The sequence below is a fragment of the Rhynchophorus ferrugineus genome, unplaced genomic scaffold, assembly GCF_030347505.1.
Source record: "Rhynchophorus ferrugineus isolate W39M unplaced genomic scaffold, kcgeb_rfMv2 rfM2, whole genome shotgun sequence".
In the NCBI taxonomy this organism is placed as follows: domain Eukaryota; kingdom Metazoa; phylum Arthropoda; class Insecta; order Coleoptera; family Curculionidae; genus Rhynchophorus; species Rhynchophorus ferrugineus.
In genome coordinates, this window is record NW_027472581.1 from 32,623,870 (window position 1) to 32,648,523 (window position 24,654).

The 24,654-nt window shown below is 33.0% G+C and overlaps 1 protein-coding gene across 14 annotated transcripts in view; it reads left to right on the top strand.

Moving 5' to 3' along the window:
* gro (TLE family member transcriptional corepressor groucho) overlaps positions 1–24,654 on the top strand; it is a 123,576-nt gene that overhangs the window by 56,545 nt on the left and 42,377 nt on the right. For 4 of the 14 annotated variants that reach the window (XM_076395077.1, XM_076395078.1, XM_076395079.1 and 1 more), the window contains exon 1: positions 13,314–13,609. The exons of the other annotated variants lie outside the window; for them this stretch is intronic. In XM_076395077.1, the coding sequence (XP_076251192.1) occupies positions 13,598–13,609 (12 nt within the window). In that variant the 5' untranslated portion in view covers positions 13,314–13,597. Of the gene's footprint in view, positions 1–13,313; positions 13,610–24,654 lie in introns of those variants that run through there. 14 annotated transcript variants of the gene reach the window in all.

Genomic DNA, 24,654 nt, shown 5'->3' on the forward strand with positions numbered 1-24,654 from the left:
ATTGGTACTATATATGTATCGTTATGGAAAAACAGTTATAAGAGTAATAGCTTATGGAAGAACTTAATAACTTTTGAGAGTATTCGGTTCGTAAAGCTGCCTGATACGTAAAGCTGATACGAGAAGGTGCAGGTGTAATGAAGTTTATTTATTAACTGACCGAGTCTGAAATTATCACCAATACATCACTAACTCTGATTATCTATTATTGTATATGCTGTACTGTTCACCTCTTATAAATCTTATTCATATTTGTTACAACGCTTCAAAACAAAGATAACCATGTTATAAACATTTGTTATACAATGCATGCACTTCACCAACACATTTCTTTTGATTAAAGTTTAAAAGTAACGCTTCACGCAAATATTGCTTCGCTTGTAATTAATTATAAATTTGTAAAACAATAAAGAAACATCTTTGTTTTTGTCAAATCTTCATTTATATTCGACTATCTATGCGAACTCTATAGTTAAGTACAGCACATAGTATATTTACAAATTTATGTTTCCAGTGTTTGTAAAAGATACAAATATATATCATTAATATTGTATGGTTAATGCATCTGATCATGTTTACTATATACAGAGTTACTATATATAGTTATACTCTATATATACTATATAGAGTTACTATATACTTTTTTTGCTGTCACCCAGATATAATTTTGCCCCATATATACCAAGAACATAAACTGTATTTCCTTATGTTTTTTTTTTCTAAAGATCCATTTCAACTTCGATTTCCATCCGACGAGCCAATACATTTGGTTTAGTTGTTTGTCTAAGTTGTTTTGGCTTAGGAAGTATGTGCTTCTTCCAAGTTAGGCGTTAATCTGTATGCATACCATATTGTTTAGTATTTTCCATCTATGGAGTTGGCTTTAGTTATATATAAAACTATTAATAATCATTGGCCGGCATGTTTTTGTATACAAGGGAAAAGGTACATGGCTAGATTTTGTTTTATTGGCTTTAATAAGCCATGCTTTCAGCCACGCTTGTTTTTTACTAACTTGTGTTTGAAGGTTAACTTGTTTTTTTAACTTTTATTTTTAATACTATTGTTCGATTCTCCTGGGATGCATGGCTTAGGCCGTGTCATGTGTATACGTTGCGATAGCAGTGATTTTTGTGGTCGGTAGATCAACAATATAAGGGAGATGTAATATTAGACCGGTGCACTGTCTTGTGGAACTTTTGAAAATATTCAATGTAGTTCGGTATATTTGTCATGATGCCGATGAGGTAAACCTTTTTTAGTTTACTTTGAAACCTTTACTTGAGCCTGAAATATATCCAGGAATGAAATCGGGCAATATCTTTTAGCCTTTAGGTCTATATTTCTTTAATTTACCAGTTTATTTGTTTATTCTATAGCTCCATACTTATTACGAAACCGAAATTATAAATAAATTATAATATTTATATTTCAAATTATTATATTTCATTTGATGTACAACTTCCCGAAAGCTTTGGAGGGTATATAAATTGATTTTCAATGATTTTTTTAATTTACAGCTTTATAGTGAAAAATTGGTACAATGCATTATATTCAAAGTATTAAGTATTTTACGGAATTTACCAATTCTATCTCGAAATAACAATGTATTTTTTGAGATTATCCACGTATGAACCCTTTTTTAGTATCTTCATAAGAAGTGAAGCGCCGCTCAGATAGGACGCGACTCATGACGGAGCAAGTAGTAATCGGAGCAAGGCCTGAAGGGTGGGGTAGCAATTTTTTAATGGTTCGAAGTCGTTTTTGTAAGATGTGGTCGTGTGTTATCATGCTGAACACTAACATTGTTGTGTATTTGCTCGTATTCCGGCCGTTTTTGCTAATAATGCCTTCAAATCGTCGTCTTCTAGTTTCCTCAATAATAATATAAACGCGAAACGGTGGAAGTTTTTTAATCCATTTGCAACATTCAGATTAATACTGCAGGAACAAACGAGTTTAAAAGTAAGTCTTAAAAGTATAGATAATCTTGAGCAACAAACCAAAAATATAATTGAGCAAATTCGGTCAACTGCAAAAGATGCTACCCCAACGGCAAGAGGGAAATCAGAATATAAAGTAATTTACCCCCTCGAAATTAGAGAAATGATAAAAGAAAGGCGAAAAGCTAGAAGAGTAAGGTACAAAACCAGAAATGTTGCAGACAAAACTACTTTTAATAGAATTAGTAATCAGACGAATCAAAAGATCAAAGAAGCAGCCCAGAAGCAGACAAAGGTTATTTGCTATAGGAAGCAACTCGAAGATTTAAAAGACCAATTATTCTAGTACCACCGATTAAAAGTGATCGAAATGAATGATGCAAAGCAACGATGAAAAAGCTGACTTGTTCGCACAATACTTAACTAACATATTTCAACCTAATGATATATAGTCTACCATGGATACATATCCTGTTTATCAACCCGATGTAGATCTAAATCTAATTTCCCCATTGGAAGTTGCCACTGAAATTGATAACCTCAATCCTAAAATTGCACCTGGTATAGATGACATTTCACCTGGATTATTGAAAGAACTGCAACGAAAAGCAATCATCATGTTAACATATATATTTAATGCCTGTTTCAAGACTGAAGCATGTCCCGGAATGCTTTAAGGTGGCACAAATAATTATGCTCAAAAAATCTGACAAACCTGCAGAACAAGTCCGAATTTGGTTTTCGAAATCACCATTCAACAATAGATTAAGTGCACAGAGTAACTGCGGCTATTAAAAAAGCGTTTGAAGAAAAGAAATATCGCCCTGCAGTATTCCTGGATGTTTCACAAACGTTTGATCGGGTTTGGCATTTAGGATTAATCTTTAAGATGAGCAAATTGTCACCACGTAACTATTGTCAACTGCTAAAGTCATATCTTTTCGATTTTAAGAATATTTCGAGTATCGCACGATATAGCGTTCTCGACATTTAAAACTATTTCGGCTGAAGTTCCACAAGGTAGCGTCTTAGGACCTCTCCTATATCTGCTCTACAATGCTGACATTCCAACAACAAAAGAAACACTACTTGGAACTTTTGCTGATAACACAATTATTATGTCAGACGACATATCTCCGCGTAGGGCAGTAGAAAATGTACAAGTGGCAGTCAACAAAATCTACAAATGGACGAAAGATTGGAAAATTTAACTTAATAGCTCCAAATCTGCCCACGTTAATTTGGCATTGCGAAATAATAAAAACTTAATTACATCACACAATGAATGCCCGATTCCTCAAGCAGAATTGGCTAAATACCTCGGAATTCATCTTGACGGTAGATTGAATTGGAAACATCATGTTAGTCAAAAAGCAAAACACATTAGAACCAAAATAAAACAACCATACTGGTTAGTCGGAAGATACTCTCAACTTGATCTAAAATCAAAGAGGTTGATCTATAATACAATTATAAAGCCAATTTGGACCTATGGGGTGCAAACCATACGAACTTATATAAAGTGTATACCTTTATTGTAAACTATAGCTATAAGTTATTATAATTTTATAATTGAGGAATACGTATTGATGTATTTTCTCTTACTCGTCTGGCTTGCGAATTAATCCAAGTATAAATGAAAAGTATTAATAAATTAATTTATAATTAAGATTGTACTAAGCGTATCTAATAAAGATGTTATAAAAAAATTGCAACATTGCATTAAATATAGTGATAACAGTGGCAGTAACATACGTGGACTAACACATTTACCACCATCCAATATAATTAATGGACAGTTATAGTTTTTAAATAAAGATTTAGATATTTTATACAGTACATCACTTACCACAATGAATTTCTACAAGTCTTGTATTATAATATAATAATTATCAATGCTTATTGGACGGATTTTTGAATAATTAAGTCCATGCCATTTTAGGTCATTCTACGTCCACTAATTTAATTTACCACTAATCAGTTCCATTTTATCGGTGCTAAATCTCCCCCAAGGTCTCTTTTAGCACCCTCGTCGTTGAAGTCAAACTAGCACAAACGTCGTGCAATCCGTCGACCCCCGGGCACCGCGTTCGCGCGTGTATACGCCTATTCGGAAGGGTACTTCACTTTTAATTCTGCCCCCACGGTCTCGACGAGCGTTTTTATTAAATGGCGTAAGGATAGAGTCGAGGGGCTGAACCGTGGATGGGGAACGAGTGGAAATTGTGTGTTATTTCTCGTCGTTTCTTTTTTATTAGCGGACAAGGCCGGGTCCCGTATGCACTTTTAATAACCGATATTTTGTTTTTTTCTGTTGTGTTCATTTCGAATCTGGAGGGTGTTCGGTCATTGTTTAAGTTGGAGAGGGTGCGCGTGGTCATTGCAGGGGTCCTGTAACAGTTGGCGTAATTGGAGTTTGAGAGGGTGAACCGGAGCAGGATTATGATTCTATAGATGCTGTCCGGTTTTAATGACCTAATAAGTATTACGGCGTTTTTATTGGGTGTTCGTAGTATATCTAACATTAATATATATCGTCCCTATACCATATTTTTTCAAACTTAGGGATCATTTTTTATTGATCAAAATATTTCTTTTATATTAACCCTACATATAAAAAAAAATTAAACGAAAGAAAGTTTTGTTTATGAGTTATTTTATAAGCACCTAAGTGAAGTAGCCAAATTGTATTTTTTCACAAATAGTAGAGCTTTTATATTAAACTTATTAATTGTTTAAATTTTGGTAATGTTATAGTATAATATATTAAACCTATAAATTAGTTTTAAATGCTACTTTTTCCCCATCTTTCAAGCAATTTACGGATTCTATCTTCGAAAAAAACGATGTCTCTTTTGAGGTTATTCACAAATCGGCCCATTTTGTGAACCGTTACTCAGACAGGTCACGACTCATATGGAACAAGTAGTCAGGACAAGCAAGGTCTGGTGAATACGGCGGATGGGGAGCACTTTCCGTTCTAATGTTTCCAAGTATGTTTTCACCGACTTTAGAACATGTGATCGAGCGTTGTTATGCTGTACAATAACATTGTTGTGTCTTGGCTCGTATTCGGGCTTGTTTTTCAAGCAATGCTCAGTGAAATCACATCAATTGTATTCGATATCGACCCCCCATTAATAGTTTCATCTAGTAATACCTTCAAATCCTCGACTTCATTTTTTTTGGCTGTTCAAGATATCAGTTAAAATATCGAAACCAGTCGTTGAACCATGTTTGCTATAGGCTTCACACAGCATTCAATGACCTTTTTCTTCAAACTGAAAACAAATTCAGAAATTTTCAATTATAAAGAATCAAAAAACGATGCTCATTGTTAGTTTAACTAAGGCAGTATTATCATGAAAAAATCTTAGCATATCGTTTTTATTCATTGTGTTGGTATTATTTTTGTCTCTTAGTTTGATTCATAATTATCATCAAAAACAGACAGTATTTTACGAGACTGATAAACAGAACTTCAGTACTCTGCTATTTACACTATAGAAACTAAAAATATAAATTTATTGATGCAACTAAATAAAAATCTTATAAACAAGTTTAATCTGTAATAATGAAAGACAGTGGTAATCTATTATGGTTAAGTTCAATTCAAGATTGACAGTGCCAAACAATTGAATTTTTAGCCGGCTTGATGGCGCAGTGGTAAAGGCGATAGGACAGTCCTCTTACTGTTGCGATAGCCGCTGGTTGGAATCCTGCTGGGGCATGGCCGTAAATTTAGGTTTGTGATTTTCCTAGGCAAGAGTGTAAAATCCGACAAGGAAAATGATCGCAGTCACGCCACTAACCAGGCTGGGTAAGACCGGATATCTTCTGGGATGATAACAATTGAATTTAAGTAAAAATGTTTCAGGTGAAGAATTTTAGATTCAAAGTGAATATTTCTTTGAAATATAACCGTCCGAATATATGGCCTTCATAAAAAAATTATACAAGCGAAAATGTTCGTATAAATATTGTCATAACGGAGCCCCTAAATTCTATTGAAAATATGTGGAATTGTTTGAAAAGTTCCGAAAATAGAGCTATTAGCTAAGAGCATTAGCTAAATTATAAGTAAAGATGACTTATTTACCTTATTATCATGGGTTTCCAATTTTTGTAACAATTTTTATAGACTTTTTTATAGTTTACTCATTCTATTCTTCAGTTATTCTTCATTGGATGCGAAAGCTTTTCCTAGAAACAAATTTCAGGGAGTTTTTCTCGAAGTGAAAATCCCGCAGTTTGTCCATTTTCAACGCACCATTGTATACGGTGTTTTGTCCTAGTAAGATTTTTTTATACATACATACAATTATTATGCGTTTTTTAAAGTAATCAATTTACAGAATCTCTTTCGCATCCTTGAACATGCTGGTAATAACCTTTCCGACAGAAGCAATCTACTTTGCTTTCTTTGGCACTGAACCCACCGTCTCCCATCCACTGCTTCTACTGTTTTGTTTTTGGCTTGTATCGCTGGACTTACGTGTCATCCATCGCTGCAGAAATCGTTTACGGGTTTGCTACTATATTTGTATTTAACAAAAAACACACAAAACGTCAAATGGGAAACATATATCTCAATGTCAGAGCTAGAACTTTTCAGTCTCTCAAGCGATCCAGAAGAATTGGTTTTGGTTGAAATACTCCAGTGACATTGGGTTCGATTTGAGCTGCCAATTATTTATCTTCAATATTCTTCGGTTGGTTAATATGTCCTTTGTTATAAATGTTTACTTTTTAACCTACTTCAAAAAAGGAGATGGTTTTATGTTCCACTGTATATTTTTTTATCTATGTTTACCGATTTCTCCGTCAATTGTGGACCGATTTTCAAAATTCTTTTTTTATTCGAAAGAGTGCATTTCCAAGGTGGCCCCATTGGAACCAAGTCAGAATCTGATGGTGGAATCCAGGGAAATCGAGGGAAACCTTTACATTTCAAAGGCACGTACAATGTTTTCACATTTTTTTTTTTACCTAAAGTAATCAGATATTTGGGTATAATGTTATTGCTCAGCTGATGCGACGGAAGATAACGGGTAGGAGTTGGTGCAGAGCCCGAGCAATACGAAAATAATATAATTTTGTGTCATATAAACAAAATTAAATTAGGAACAAAACAAATCTAATTTAATCAGTTGGTAGTAGTTAAAATAATATTGTAAATAGATAAATAGGTTTAGGTAGGTATGAAGCTAAATTGTATGCATATAGTAGAATATAAAATACGTGTAGTAGATATGTTAAATAAAGTTGTTTATTTTTATTTAGTTATTACGATTCTTAGATACATGTTTTATTTTTGTTTGTTTTGCATGTTTTTTGTGTTGAAAATATAAGTTTAATTATTTTCTACTTTTTAGTGAGTCCCTTATTTATTTTTTGAAGTCGGTTGATTTAAAAAAAAAATTTATGTAGTTTATATTCATCAAGTTTCCCTTCATACATCAAGTTGAAAATTTGATGATTTTTAACAATAATTTTCAATGAATTATGAAAACAATAAACTGGCTGAGAAAAATATTCATCCAAACGTCGTATACAAAAACAGTTACACAGTTACAGAAATATTGTACCAAGTCACTCCATCTACTGCAAATCATAAAGAGATACGTCAAAACCAGTACCATTAAACTTATTGTCGTTTTTGTTCTCATGTTATAATTTAGTTTTCATGATATAATTATTAAGGCTGTTCCGGGTATATCTGGTACCCTTTCTTTCACTGACCCCGTATTATTCCCAGTATCATCCGTCGTAAATAATCACCGGACATGGCCCTCCTACTAAACGGTGGACCGACTCACGGACGGAAAAATTTGTTTTAATCGTTCGGTCATTTAACGGCAATTTTGACACCTCGGCCACACCAGGGGGTCGTTCTGGAGAAATCTCTCGGAGCGTCCCCCGCCGCCGCCAGTATCGCCGCTCGCCCCGGCCAACACCTGTGTCTGTCGAAAGCACAAAAAAGGTCGGATTTTCATCGTTAAAGACGTAGTCGAGAACCTCCCGGTTTCCGATTCCGAGAAGGTCGTCCACGAGGGACACTTTCAATCGAATTTGATACAGATCTGCCCTTTACGTCCCTGACGTTCGCGACGTTGCCGATTTTTGTGCAGTATCCTGAAACATACAAACTGCAATTTAGAATTTAATATCTTTGAAATGTAAATGTAATTTTAGATTTTGATAATATTATCTAATAATATAATTTTTTTCCAATCTTTCAAGCAATTTACAGATTCCATTCCACGGATCGACCCATTTTTTAACAGAAGTATCAGAAAGAACAAGTAGCTATCGGAAGGAACAAGGTCTGGAGAAGAGGGCGGGTGGGGGCTTAGTATTTCCCATTTTAATGTCTCCAAGTATGTTTTCACCGGTTTTGCAACATGTCATCAAGCATTGTTATGATGAAGAATAGCATAGTTGAGTCTATGCGCATATTAAAATTTGCCTAAAACATTCTTTGTCTTTAGTGTCAAAACCACTACGTTTTGAACGTCGAAATCAGTAATCATATGTTGAAATGTATGGGGCATGGTAGCCATAAGCTTCGCACAACATCCTATGACCTTGAGAGGCTTTTTTTTCTTCAAATTTAAGTAAAAAACTAAATTTCCCGCAAATGCGATTTACACGGTACAAAATCAGGCATTTTTAATGCACTGAAAAATATGTTGTTCACTTCGACGAAATTAATACACATTAAACGCCATCTGTTGTAAATCCGATATGAGGAACGGGGTTATTTGAAGCGAAAAAAAAAATATCGACAAGTATCTATTTTTAACAATATACGCGACGTGATCTATGACGTGCATTAGCTGTTTTATTGTAGGGGCTATATATAAAATAATGGATTTGGGAAAACATGTAATTTCGTTTTTTATGATTTTTAAGTTTAAAACGCTTGTCAATGTGGTGTGTTTGATCTTTAGCGACTTTTCTGTCAAAAAAATAACAAAAAATTGAACCAAAGGTTTTTCAGAAGCCAGTTTCACTAAGACTGAAGCAAGTGTCGGATGTAACAAGCTTTGACATATACGATGGATGCCCAAAGCTTTCCAGACCACCTCTCCCATTTTTGTTTAATTCATTAATGATGTATTTGATTTAATTGTCGCGATGGAAGCCAACAATTCCGTTCTAAATCCACTTGATTCACTTTGCATCACCTTACCTGCGAACCTCGATTTTTTACATTTTTCACTATTAAGTCATGTAGAACCCCAGTAACCCGAACTTATTCTAGCATCAACTTGATGTAAATGGTTTAAAAGGTAATTTAAAAGGTTAAAAGAGTTTCCAGTACATTTTTTTCTCAACTGAAATTAATAAAATTATGAAAATAAATAACTTTATGAAATCTCCATTGCCAAAACGCACCAACTATTAACAAATGAAATGAATGACGCTCTATTTGTATCTAGAATGTTCCATGGACTACCTGTCAAAAGCGCATATTATGACTTCATTGTATAATTATTAGTAAAAATAATGGAATTTAAAGCTATATTTTAGGGAAAACGGTATTTAATTTTCCTTCAAATTTATTTTCAGCAAAATTTAAAAAAAAAATTCATTATTGATACACATTATGTATTATTCATTATATAGTTACATTTTATTAAAAATATAAATAGTTAGTCAATATAGTTATAAATAAGGTGTGGCCATTTTAAACTAATAACATCATTAACGGTCTAGACTGTGAGTAAATCTATATTATTCGCAATCTGACCCCTTATAGTAAATATAATTCCAACCAGGTTACCAGAATTGTACGTAAAAAAATGTTTTGATTTTTAAATGAGACTCTTTAATTTTTCTGACAGAATAAAGAACACAGATAATTGGATCTCAACTTTCATGAATGGCAGAAATATAAGACCGTAAAAAATGTATTTGTATTTATTATTAACTGGTAATCATTTCTGTATTTGTATTTATTCTAATTTGTTTTTATCATTAATTGTTATATATGATATGATAAATTATGTTAATTCAATATAGTCCGACTAATCAGTATCATTCGTACAGTAAATGAATTTGATTGAAGTTCATTTCATAATTTTTCAACTTAATTAATCAATAAACCACCCACTCTCCCTATAAAGATAATAAAGAGGAATAATGATCGGATGTGGTAATGATACAATGAAAGTTTTCATAGACTTGAAGTGTTTTGAGAAATATCCCGTGGCATCCCTCACTTTCACCAGGCACATAGCTCTAGCACAGCGTACTATGGATGAATGTTGGATTTATCATCATAATTCTGAATCGGAACTCGACACTTGGGGTCTCCAACACGACTTCATAATTTTCTCGTACGAAATCGATCAAGAAAGTGTTAACGTCAGTTTTTTTCTGGTAAAATAATAAAGTCTAATTGTTATTTTAACCTTATGGATCAATTGAATGCTAAAATTCGTAAAAAAAGCCGATTCGCAGGAAAACTCATCCAGCTTATTTGATAGATTTAACTACTTTTAACTTTTGGCTTCACCCACACTCCAAGAAATTCGATTCAGTCAAACGAGCTACCATATTTTGCTAGCCTTCGATAAAGCCGCCACAGCAAGGGATTATAGATTGATGGATTGAAGGATTAATAAAGATATTCAAGATATAATATAAGATATATATATAAAATAAATCTTTTTTTTCTAGCGTTGGTAACTATCGACTAAAAACAGTGGACTAGTCGATGGTCTAAGTAGTCGATTGAAAATAGTAATGACTATTTCCAATCGTGACAACAGACAGAGATGTACGAATTCTTTCTTTGAGAGAAAAAGGACGGATATCATCGATTGAAGGTTTATGCCGTAGAAATCAGTTTTAGTTTGATTGTAAAGAGGAATGAATCAAGAATATATAATGGCCCCCAAATATTTTTATCGCATTTTCTTAATCAATCTTTATCAACTATTTAACTGTCGCACTTTTTCAATAAAATAATGATTTTATTTATTATTTATCATTAATCAGGAATATTTTAACATTATTATTCGTTGAAGCTTAAAAAATTGAAAAAATCAACAATAGACCTAACAGTATTTTACTATTTATCAATCAAAATTTTGTTCTTTTTAGCCGATTACATCAATAAATAATGTAGAAAATAAAGTTCCCTAAGGCTGCTATTAATGTACATTGTTTTTTGTAATCATATTGCAGACATAAAACCATATACAATCCTTTCAATCAAATAACCAGTCATAGATGACGTCGAATATACTGTTAAATGCGGTTTGTAATTGCTTATTTTACCCTAGTTAGAAAGGGACAGAAATTCTATTTGTATTGTTAGTGGTCGACTCTGTTCAATATCTACAAATTTCTTCAAAACTTTAATGATAATAATTATTGTTGTTGATCCGGCCACATTGTCATATCATACATTTTGATGACGTACATTGGCTGTTTCATTAGAAGGACTATACTTATAGTCTATCCAAAGAAGTTTTGAACATACGTCATCTGAATGTATGACGTTTAAACGGCGCAACGTTGCCGTATCAACTGTGAGTTTTAGTTCAGTTGGGCTTTAAAATACAACAAAATTGTAATCTAAATAAAATTAAACAAAAATACTTAGTTCTTGTGTCCTTCGATGCAGTATTTCCTTGTAAAGACATTTTGATATCACTGTATTTCTCCTTAGTTTGTTCTGTTAAAACTTGTATACATGTTTCTTGATAAAACTAGATTTAATCACGGCATTCTTCTTTATGCATTTGTCATATCTGTAAAACATTTTTTATTCTTTTTCTCCAGGCACATTTTAAGCAAATGCTCATGTATATTCTGAACAATACACAAATATCTGTATACACATATCTTTTACATTCTACAATAACATTTCCTACCGTTATGATATATTAATTATATACTCACCTTTACTTGTTTCCATTATCATCACTCTGTCTAAGAAGTTGGCAGCATTGAACCATATCATATTCAGAAAGTTTCATTCAAGTGAATAACTAAGCTGTTAATTTCCAATCAATCTAACATTTTTTCACAGTTCCATCATTTGTCAATTTCTTCTTCAATGTGTTCAATGTCTTCAATCGAGTTCATCCAAACCGAAGGTGTTATTAACCATTCCTGCTTCCAGCACAATATATCTACAATGAATTAATAATAAATTTTATGATTAATAAAACCTAATCAATGGTTATTCCAACGTATACCTTTTTCCATCAACTTTTGTTATCATAACACTATGTTTATTATCATCTGGCCATGAGTAACCATTGGGTATATTGATTCCATTCTGAAAGATCTATCAAACACATACATTGAAATAATAAGTCTATATACTCTTAAAAATTGTATTCATTGTATATATGAGTCTGTAATACTTTTAAAAATTATATTCTTTTAGGAGTATAATTTATAGAGCTATATAATTATATATATATATATATATATATATATATATATATAATTTAGAGAGTAAATACCCGGAAGTTCTATTAGACCTCTTCGATACTTTTCAGGCTAACAGTTTCTTCTGCAATAATTGCATTAAATTATGTTTGTATTAAAAAACTACTCACTGTTTTTATACATTTCATATATTTAATCTCTGATATAGCTAACATCTTCGAGCGGAATTTTCAATCAGAATAATAATAGGCAGCGATTTGTAGTTTATTAAAACAAGCAAAGCATTAAAACAACATTTGCCTATTTATAACATACTATCATCATGGTTTTGAAAAATTTTGTATGCATTTGTCAACTGGACGACTTTGGCAGGCTAGTACGGTTCTTTTTAACTAAAATACAATGTGAAAGAAAATATTGTTTAATTTCAAAACGAATTTACAAATTGATGCAGGTAATACATTAAACATCTTGATGACGTATGTTCAAAACTTCTTTGGATATACTATATATTATATTTTACATAACAGTTAGGACGGCAATGCCAGAACGTTAAAACTAGCAGCGACTATTTCAGTCGACAAAAGTAGTCGATTAGTAGAGAAACAGCAGAATGAACTAGTGAGGACTGAAACAGTCGATAGTTCCCAACGCTATTTTTTTCATTTCCGCGAACTAAGTTTAATTTTAATCGAAACGGGAATAAAATCGAACATAAAATGATGACCGTATTTATACAAATCCAGAAACCGAATCAGATCCTCGTCCGTTTTAATGAAATCGCGGTGTGCCCCGTCGAAAATCTCGCCCGGCAAGTTTTTGCGCCGAGCGATAGAGCGGCAAAACTTAACTGCGGCTCGTTTGTGTCTCTCGGTCACACAATTAAAAGAAATCGATGTACCTGGAACGAATGCTCGATGTCGAACCGGCAACAGTGGCCCGATGAGAAGGCCCATTCCGTTTTCGCCACCGATGCGGCGTCTCTTTCTGGCACCGGTTCGTCAGTCGCTCAGTCTCGTGTTAGACGTCGTCGTCGGAGCTTCGTTGTTGTTGTTGTTGTTATAACCATAGTTGGCGTAGAGTCGCGTCGCTTTCTGGCGTACCGGCACAAAAGTTTCAGTGGAATCACCTAGCGACCGGTTGGGGTTTTTGTTCTGATCTAGTGCTTGTGCTCAGTGTTGTGATTTTAGTTTATTGTTGATGATGAGAAGATAGTAATTGTGGATTACCGAGCCAGCATGTTTAAAACGGTAGGTTTCTAAATGTATGAAGCTATTATCTTTTGTTAATAATGCATGTTGAAAGAACAAGCTCTGAAGGGCAATATAATTCGAAAATGTCTTGTAGTTCCATTCAAATTCTGTATAATGAAATCATTGCTTTCCATGTTTAAAATCCTAAACTTTTAATTTCGTTATACTTCATTTCATATACTGTTAATTTTTATTATGAACTAAAACAATATAAAAAACTTCAGCGAAATATTGTAGTTTAAACTTTGTTAATCTATGCCATTAATTAATTGTTTTTATGATTATTGGTTGGCTGAAACGACTCATGAGATTTTTTGGATAGGATTTTGTTAATAATTTTTGCGAACAAGCTATAAACGGTGTAAATTAAATTAACATAAATCCACAATTCTTCTAGTAGCTTTCTAAATCAATCTATAACAAGTTATTTTCATAGATTCTTTAAAATGATTCATAAGCTTGTTGTTTACATTGTTAAAATTGTTAAACCACTTGAAACAAAATATAATATATTTGTAGGTTAGCTAGAAATTATTAGTAAATATTTGCAAGCATTATAATTCAAAATATAATAAAATATTGTAGTATTTTCATTCAAACTGTGTACAATGGAATCACATAATATGAACTAATTTAACTGTAATTTGGCCTTTAACAATTTGTTTTTTTTAAGTTTTCTGAAATTGGTTTAATTCAAATTTTTTTCTTTGTTTTTTTCTCTTTGTATAATTTCTTGGTATTAATATAAGGGATATTTTTTGTTCTAATTCATCAATAAATACTTCAAATATATGGGGAGCTTTTTAAATTAATTTATAACAATATTTTTTAAGAGCTTTTGCATTGCTTCTGACAAATGAATCATATACTTGTTATATACATTATTAAAATTGTTGAAATATATGTATGTATAAACAAAATATAATATATTTTTAGATTTGCTGTAAAAATGATTTCATAGAATGACAATACAATTTTATGCCGAGATTGATATTCTTTTAAAGCTGACTGCGAAACATCGTTTCCCCGTACCCCCCTCACCCTACTATTATCGTTTCCCCTGTGCAGACACGCTTTTACGTCACTAGGCATTTGTGAGTGGTTAATAGCCCCCTATGAAACTCGGCGATTGAGGGGTCGGAACCCGATCCCCTCGAAAAAAATTCCTACTAAATATTTGAAATGTTTCTGACGAGAGCGAGGTTCGGATTATTATTCCCAGGTACAAGGATAGGCCCTTCGCAGAGTCGGATGGTGGCACTACTTTATAGATCTGTTTCTTTTCCATGACCGGCCTGATTACAGGTACGAGATTACGGGGCCCCTTTTCATTCTTCTTCGCTTTTTACATGGGTGCCGTGACAAACGAGTTCGTTATAAGGAAATGTAAAAGTTTTACGGCGACCTGCCAATAAATTTTGAGGACGTTCGATGCGCCGGGCCATTCTCTGTAGACCTATTGTTCAGGGTACAATTATGGTTGTTTGGAAGGGTTCCTCCCAGTGGTTTCGACAATAAAATGTTAATGAACTAGTCGGTCTCTCTATATGTTATCGGTGTTTTTTTTATCACAGTTCTCGGTAATTCCTGAATTTTATTGAATTCTTGGAAAATTATGTGTTTATCAAAGGTTAGCGGAATTGTAGGTTTTATTAATAGTTTTACTGATTATATGTGGGCCCGTATTTTATATAATGTTTATTAATTTTTTAATGCCTGTAAAAGGACTTAAAACATTTTATTTTATCGATTCTTTCTACGATTCGTTTTTTCTAAGTATCGATAGTTGTAAATGAGAGAATCCAAATTGTTAATCCCATGTGAAATATCGATTCTCAAAACCTAGGTAAAATCTAGAACGTTAAAAGAATTAAAAGGACAATATTTACCTCATTTTAGGGGTAAATACTTTTTTTAACTTTCTTCATATAAAATAACACCTTTTGAGACCGCAATAGTATAAATACACCGAAATAACCAATTTTTGAATTGTTACTTAAATGTTTAACGTACATATAACCGTTATATATATTTAACCATTATTTAGTGGTGTTTTATTTAACGATTTTCCAATTCTAACGTGATGTGCAATCTTTGGTGAGCTTAACCAATTCACTTACTCATTATATTAAAGTTTATATGAAAAAATATAAGCACTATATTTATTTATGTATTTACGCAAATTTGAATTTGATCCATATCAAACCCATAATTTGTTGACATAAAACCGTAATTATTTATCAAGCTATTTTAAATAATGATAATTAAATATCTCCAATGAAGTGTTAAATAGTGCCAATCTTTCTTCTAAAATGTGTTGTTATATAGATATTAAAATATCTATATGTGCTAATATATTTGGAACTGATGTAATATTTCTTAACAAAATAATATTTAATAATCGTCCATATTATTAATATAAATCACTTTGAGAGTGAACCTAAATATTGACCGAAATAAAAAATGAAAACATTGAACAAATTCTGTTTTTCATAATATAAGTAATACAGAATGGAAAAAGGTGACGCCGCCTATGCTCAAGTCCCATATCACGTTACAATGGTTTACCCGTGGCGCTGCACCCGCCCTCACCCTCGCCGTTTCGTAAACACGACCGGGAACGATTGCCTTTTCCTTTTTATTCGTGTCATCTGCGGAATGGACCAGTGCCGTGCGCTCTCACCTTTATTTCGTCAAATAAAAAAATTTATACGAAAACCTATAGAATTACGGAATAATATAACACATCGATTTTTAGTGCTCGATGTGGTCCTGGCAGTAATTACGACTTGTTCCATAAATAAATCAAACGGTACGTTTTCGGTTATCGATTCTTTAATGATGGAGTGCGAGCCACGTTAAGCTACCTTAGATTTTATACTGTGGTTGATTAACTTTTTGTGTTGTGCTAAGGATTTCGTTGATCATCGCTGTTTGGGCGTTTGATGGTATAACTAAGAACAAGCAAAGCCGATAAAACGGGTTGTTATTCAATTATGTAAAACGGCATGGTTAAAAAATGATGGAACTAATTATGAATGGATAAAAGCCCGGATATTAACGGCCTACTATGTGAAACTTCGATATTCACTCTAACTTATAACGTCACATGTTTTGTTATTTACCTTACAAGTAGGCGTTCGGAGCAGTCTTGATTATTGATGATAATCAATAATTGTTATTGTTATATATTAAAATAATTGTTACTTTCTAAAGTTTTTTTTGTTAAGATAGAAACGTCCCAATGGCGATGAGTATTATGTTTATACGAATAGAAAAGGGGCCCTATGGGACACTACATCACTATTGATCACTTTGCTCATCTAATTATATTATGCAAGGTACTACCACTGTTACAACTCTTTGTTGTCAAATTATGATAAATGTCTAAAAGATGATACTGAACATCCATACAGACTTTAAAAGAAATTTGATATCGAACATTTAAGTGGCCATTTTTCTTTTTCATTTGAAGTCATGCTATTTACTTTGCTTCGTTGATTTCTAAAATTCTTTCTTCGTTAACTATGGCCTTATATATTTTTAGTTAGTGTCTTATTAAGTTTGAAATTGATTGTGTTTGAAACATCTAGGATGTTTGAAATTTACGTAAATAAAGCTATTGGGTATTACAGGGTGTTATTACAAGCTTTTAATGGTTTTTAATGGCTGTATGTATCGTTTTCCGCCATGTGCTTCCATATGGTTTTTTTTTCGTTTCTTGTGATAGATAAACTTGTAGCTAAGCTATTATCGGGTCTCCAGGTACCAAAATGATTTACTCTGTATGATTTGTATAAGATAGATTTTTCTTAATTTCATGTTGGAAAATATTATCATATTTAAATGTTTGTATACACTTTGTTTTGTATTTTTGCTACTCTCATGTAACTTCTATATGATATGTGTGATAATAGATATGTAATTAGTTGTTAGACTCTAGCTCTTTCTTCACAACCAGCAACTCAACTATACTACTTACTAATTAAATGATTACTATAATATAGTTATTGAGTTATAAAGCTATATAGGGTCACTTTATATAGAAAAGTATATGATATGTTAAGTATCTATTTTCAAAAAAAGGATCCATAGTTACGTTTGTTTTCAAGGTGATTAATAATAATAATTTTGTTAAGAAATTTTACATCAGTTAAATATATTAACATTTATTTAGCTTTAGAAATAATTTCGGTCTTACGTACCATAAACAAATAATGGGATATCAATTACTTTTAAATTCAGAAAAATAAGTAAATACATTGAGTAATAATTATGTTTTACGGTTGGTTATATAGCCCGGTGAATGATGGTAAGATGAAATAAAACAGTGGTTCTTTACATGACGGTCAGTGACTGAATGATGGAAAGTACCGTTCAATGATAACCTAGATAAACGTCTCGGGGGTGCCGGATATTCTTTATCGTGTACTACTTGGCGCTGCTAGCACCCTGCCGGGGTTGAACATCTGCGATAATATTTCTGAATATTTTGCATACCTTTATTCCACGACTAAAATTCAACATGGCTCAAAGTTTCTACAGTGTTAATTCCATAATTGATTACTATAGAATTTATTCCTAATTGATTACTATAGAATTATATAAATATACTATATAACTAAGCTATATAACTCAATATCTATTTATATTGTAGTATAGCAGACTTAATGAAAATGGTGAAATTAATTCAGCTTTATTGTCTAAAATGACTACCTGAGAAAGTCTTTTGAAACCTCGGAATGATTATGGCATTGCATTTTCTTGTGTATTCTATGAAAAGACTCGCACGCGCATTCTTTAGAATATTTTTTTAAAAATTATATTGTATATTTTTTTAGCTCAGAATAATGCTCAAAATTAAACTCACATTTTTTAACATGTAAACTACTCATCTGTATAACAATACCATTTCTGGATAAAAACATATGATTGAAAAGGTTTCACTCTTCGTAGCACGAAAAATATAATACCACATGCTTTACAAGCAAAAGAAGCGGTTAGTAGTAACGATAAAACGATATATTAGTAATATATTTTTATTCAACCCTAATGTTCAAAGCTCTAATTAATAAAGAAACAGCTACAAATAAGACAATAGAATAACAATGCAAAGATTCCGGCCCGTAACGAGGCATAGTAGGCGCGAACGACGCGTAACCAGCCCATCTAGACGGCGTTATTTCGTCGGCATCGTTTGGAATGAAATTTAATTGGTCGAGTGGGCGAGATTTATACAGAGCGTCCCGACATAATGGACGGGTAATTGCCGCGTCCGACTTTGCCCGACGGCCTATTAATGAAAAACCGTCGTAAGGTGTTCGATATCGGAACAGCTGCGGAGAAATTCAGATGGGAAACCGCTCGCTTCGTGGCTGCATTGAATTACGATAATGGTGTCGGTGGTATTAGGTGTTCTTGCGTCATACTGACGGCATGGATACAAGACTATGGCGAATTTATCAGCGGCAATAGAGCCCCCAGAAAAAAAAAATCAATAACACCTTTTTGAATTAAATAACACTATATTAATCAGTACTGTTTATCGATCATTATTAGACTTTTTGATGGAATAATGTTTTTTCTTCGATCTGGCTCAACTGTTAATTCTATATTCTAGTGATATCTATCTCTAGAGCTCCCTGTGTCACGACTTGTAAGCGTTAAAATTACTTATTTTTTCTTTTGTTTATTGGGTGGACATAAACATTCCTTAAGCCATTACATCACTGCTTAATATCTTTTTTTCAGAGTTTTATTTGAGAAATTACTCTATTTTTGAACAAAATATGTGCCAAAAACTGTGCAGCGTCGAAGTTCAAAATTACTTTATTCTTAAATCTTTTTTCTGTTTACACCTACATATTACTTCAATCCAGTTACAACGTGTTTACATCCCATCACAGGTCAGGGTCAATACATTGTAATCACCATTTATAAATCTCGAGTTAGTGTTCAAAACATTTGATGATTTAGTTAGTTGAAATTGCCATTCATTGTTCACCATAAAATTTAGCGTGTCTAGTAGTAAGTCAGTTCACATCGACTGCATCCGTCAATATTGTTACTATAGTCTATCTACTAAAAAAGCCAATGCAGGTCATCAAAATTTATGATGTCAGTACATCGCAATGTTGCCGCATTTACTTAGAATTTTGGTTTACAACGTTTGCCGGTTTGTAACCTCTTTTTGGAATTACGTGGCTCGATGAAGGATGAGTATAATGAGATAGGACGGTTACATGAGTGACTGTTATTTATTGACGCTATAAAATGTAGTGAAAGACAAATAGATAAAAGGAGTGTTTGCAAACTATAGTCAGTGACCGAATAAATCAAAGTCTCCTTCAATGATATTCTATATCATCGTCTCGGGGTTGCCAGATTTTCGTTATCGTTTACTGGTCGGCGCTGTCTGGCACTCAGCACGTGTTCAGCATCTGGGATATTTTTAGGTATTTTATAGGCTGCTATTGTAACGTGTAAAATTCGACATGCCTCGGGGTCGTCGCTACATTCTAATTACTACCACGTATGTTTTGAAGGATTTTGTAGACATTTGACAGCAGTGTTGATCAGTACCAATACAACTCGAGTTTTACAGTTTCGATTAGATGTTCCGACGTATCAGGCATAATTTTGTCATAATCGTTTTAACTAGAGTAAAATAAAAAAAAAATGCGCTCCGGACTTCTCTTCTGTGTCGTGCATTAGCAATTTTATTGAAAATACTATATATCTGGTTAAGAATTAACAACTCAATATATTGAGTCTTTTAAAATTAGGAATATTATTTCATAATTTTTTCGCATTTACTACAAATGATCCCATGAACTAGTTTGTCTCACTTCTCTAACCTCATAATTTTTAAGTATAATTATTTTTTAATTTCTCCTGTAGCTTATTGGACCCTTCTGTAAAAAAGTTCATATAAAGTATATTGGTTTAATAATGCCGTAATTTTGCCTTCAAGTTTTCCATATCTTATATATTCGATCTAAGTTCATCAACCAGCCATTTGATAAGATCGTATTGTTTTATGAGTTTTTAAAACCTAATGAGATGTGAAGTGGTCGTTATAAATATAAATTGTAATTTAATAATTTATAATTTGGTTCTAAATACACTCTATGATCAACATCACCAATTCGAATGTATTCGATTATTCTGATATAGACTTTGCAATATAGTTGCGAGAGTATGCAGTGCTTTCACTGTAAAACTCACAAAAAGATGGTTTTACAGAAAATATTGGGCGATCCTTTGCTAAACTATACTTATTTTAACAAAAGTTGCTTCAATATTTCGTATACATTTCTTAATCATATAAATTATTATACTGTACACTGTTGGGTGATTTAGTAAATATTTTTCGGGAGATCAGGCTTCAAATTGGCTAGCAAGGTGGTGCGTGATATATAAGGTGGATTAATTACGTAAACATTTTCCATTTTTCTCGATTGCTGCGGTACTTTAATGTCGTACATCATTGGTCGCGAAAAATAACCACGCTTGGCATGTTTTGGCGTCGGCTCAACAATAAACAGTTGTCGACACGCGTTATTATGTACCTGCTATAATTAGAGGCTGCCTCTGGCATCGGTTATAATGACTGGGCCAGTTTGTCATCGACCTAATGATTTGTTTCATGTTTTTGGTTCTTAATTGTCCTCAGTCGTTACATTATACATTCGAGTTATTAAACACGCATATATAAATACTTAAATACAGTTAAAGAGTTGTAATGAAGAACGTCTGTTAAAAACAGGCTAGCCCAATTCTAATTTTCAAAAATTTCTAAAATTGTGCTACTAATAAAAATTTTAATTTTTAGTTATTAACAAGAACCTAAGGGAACATTAAACAGACCTGATCATCATTTGATCATAATTTCTAATAGTACATAATTTTAAAATGCATAAATTAAATAATATATGTATTACTGATTTTTGATATGATTGATCTTGCTCATCTTGCTAAAGTAATCACGGTTTGAAAATAATTTCTTATTAATTCAATTGTTGTGGAATTTAAACATAAATTAATAATTAAAAGATAAAGCTACTGTGGACAGGTTTAAAATATTTTCTTGTTAATGTCATATTTATTTACAATATAAAGCATTCACAAATGGATGGACCAGTTCGTCGGTATCATAACGACTTCTTTCTGTCGTTTCTTTTCTCCCCTCCCCAGTTCATTATCAATGAGATTATCTACGTTGAATATGATATGAAGACTTTGTATATAAAACGAAATGAAGATGATTAGAAGCTAACTGTTATTGACTAGTTTGGCTTTAGTAAAATGGTATAGATAATATACTACATTCCGTAAAATATTATGGAGCAGTTTGTCACAACCCGGAAGGGTGCGGTGCAAACTGCATCACGGGTCAATTTTTCTCAAATTACGATATACAAACCAAAGGCATTTAAAGCACGACTACTTATCGATTATCCCCGGTAGCGGGTCCGTTACGTTTCCGCCTACGTCGCCCGAGGGCCCGGGGATTTCATTAAACGCGGATTAATAAATTTACACAAGACAGACGTGCAGCCTGAATTCCGAACGTCTCCTTCGCGGTGTTTACCCGGTCCCCGGGCTTACGCCGAGCAAACAACGATCTCGTAAACCCGCCAAAGCAATAAACTAACCTCCGTATAGCTCACTCCGATACCCAGAAAATCGATAAAACCTCAACCGGTCGGTCGTCAGAGCGGGTCGCTCTAGTCGTGTTGTTTTTTCCTCTTCGTTTTCTCCTTCCTCTTGTCGGGGGTTTCTTTTTCTCTCTTTTCGTTCTAGCGCCGTTTTCGCTCCCCTCTCCGCACTCCAGGCCGTCGCGCGTCCCTCTTCCCCGTTCCCTTCGGTCCCTGCCATCCGGACCGCCTGTCACGGGAATTAGACACACGCTTTAACGAGCGATTTCGGATTAATGCGCCCGGGTGTTTTCCAGGGCCGTGTTTGCTTATTTGATAATTTAATTAATTGCTCTTTAATTTTATAGTTATTTATATTAATAATGTTGTTATATTTATTTAGAGTGGGCAATTTTCTGTTGGTTTCTTAAAATACGTATTTGTACTTGTGTCGAGCCTGGTGTGACCCGCGATTTTGGTTTACTTTTAACAAAATATAAATATTAATTAATATTAATATATTAATTAATCTTAACATTCAACAACTTTATTGAAGAGATTGCAACTTTTAATAGTTTTAACCGTCTCAGTTGGCCTGAAACTAGTTTGTGTCCTTAATCCAATTTTATTGCACGTTACCGGCAGTTTCTGGCTGTGCAGCTCATCGAGCAACTATTATAAATCCCCATTTTAATGCCTGAAAATTCGATTTTTTTCGCTACTGATGTACCGTTCTGTTGGAGTAATGCTCAAACCGTGTAAAAGCAGCCACAATTACGCTTACTAAGCTTACCTTAACGCTGCTTTCGTTTTGTTGCAATGTTTTCATAGTTCTTAATTGTCATTTCCAACTCCATTAAAGAATAAAGCTATTCGTTTCTTAGATCAGATGATTGACACTAATAAATGGATCATGGTCAATGAAATCGTAAAAGTGACGTTTTTTTCAATATAACTTCCGTCAACACCAGTACTCTTTTTCTAACACTCCTCCAAATTCATGGACCCTAAAACCTAAGTGAAGTATATGTGAAACCAGGAGTCAGAGGGAGCTAAGTATGATTTTAACAATGTTTTTTTTTTAATTTTTTAATGGCTTCATTTCTAACACTATCTCGGATTAGTAGAAACTGATTTCTTTCATTGATATACTATTACTGAAGTGCCAAAGAAGTTTTTTGGTCAATTTCTGAATACGAACATAACAAAATTATAGAATTGTTTGAACGACCTTGTACTGTACAGTATTTAAGGATACTGGGGGTGTCAAGAAGACATTGTGTATGCTTGACCGTTTCAAACACGTGTATATCCCGCATATATATCATATTATCAATCAATCTTTAATCAATTCACGAAAGCATCAAAACGAATTATTAATGCAAAACAGACAATCGATAAAGGTATTAATTAATAAAGTATCGGCTCGTTATTTCAATATTTACTTCGTAATTTATATCTGGGAATTCAGGCCCCGTTGTCAGATCGGTCGATAATTAGAAGGATTTGAGGAATTCGATGAAAAAAAAAACACCCTTTCCCCCGGTTCAAATTTAATACCTAAATATGATTTAGTCATTCATCCCCTATTCATCGACCAGTAACTCCCCCCTCCCGCCGCGTTCCCTTTTTACCAAAATAATCGACGAGACCCTACCGATCATGCAACCTTTCCAATTCCCTGGCAAATGCCTATTTATTATTGATAAATTAATCGCATTATATACCCCTGGTGCCGACGCCAATAGCGTACACGAGAGTTTATTTTCGGTTGTTTGCTTTTAACTTAATAAAATTGTTTTTTTTGCGCTTCCACGTCGTCCCTTTGCCCGCCGCCCTCCATCAATTTTTCTCCACGATTAAATTCGTCGATGTTTAACGGACATATATGGAGTTTTATTATTCCTGTTATAGCACTATCGTACGCATTTTATTAATTTTTATGATTATTTCGATAAGAATAGTTAACATTTTTTATCAAGCTGTAAATAGATTAATTTGGTAGTTTAGTAGATAGAACTATCTTTTATCTGCCATGCCAGTTTAGTTTGTGATAGGGATAGTGAAGAAATATCGAAAATCAAATCAATCATATCAAAAATATATTTTTTTCAAAAATATTGATATTTTTGGCCGATATTTTTTTGACAAATATTTAAAAAAATTAAATATATTTCTTTAACGTGTTAAAATGTATTTTAATTATCACATGTGCAGAAAAGTCCCGGCCGTAACAAAGAAAACGCGTTTTTTTGTTTAAAATTGGCTTTATCATCAACGTAATCTCTGTCAATAGCCACGCAATCATTCCATCGCTGCTTTAACATTTCAATACCACTTTTGTAGTATATTTGATTTATTTTTTTGCCTCAAAATAGGTCTTAATAGACACCGGTTGGTGTC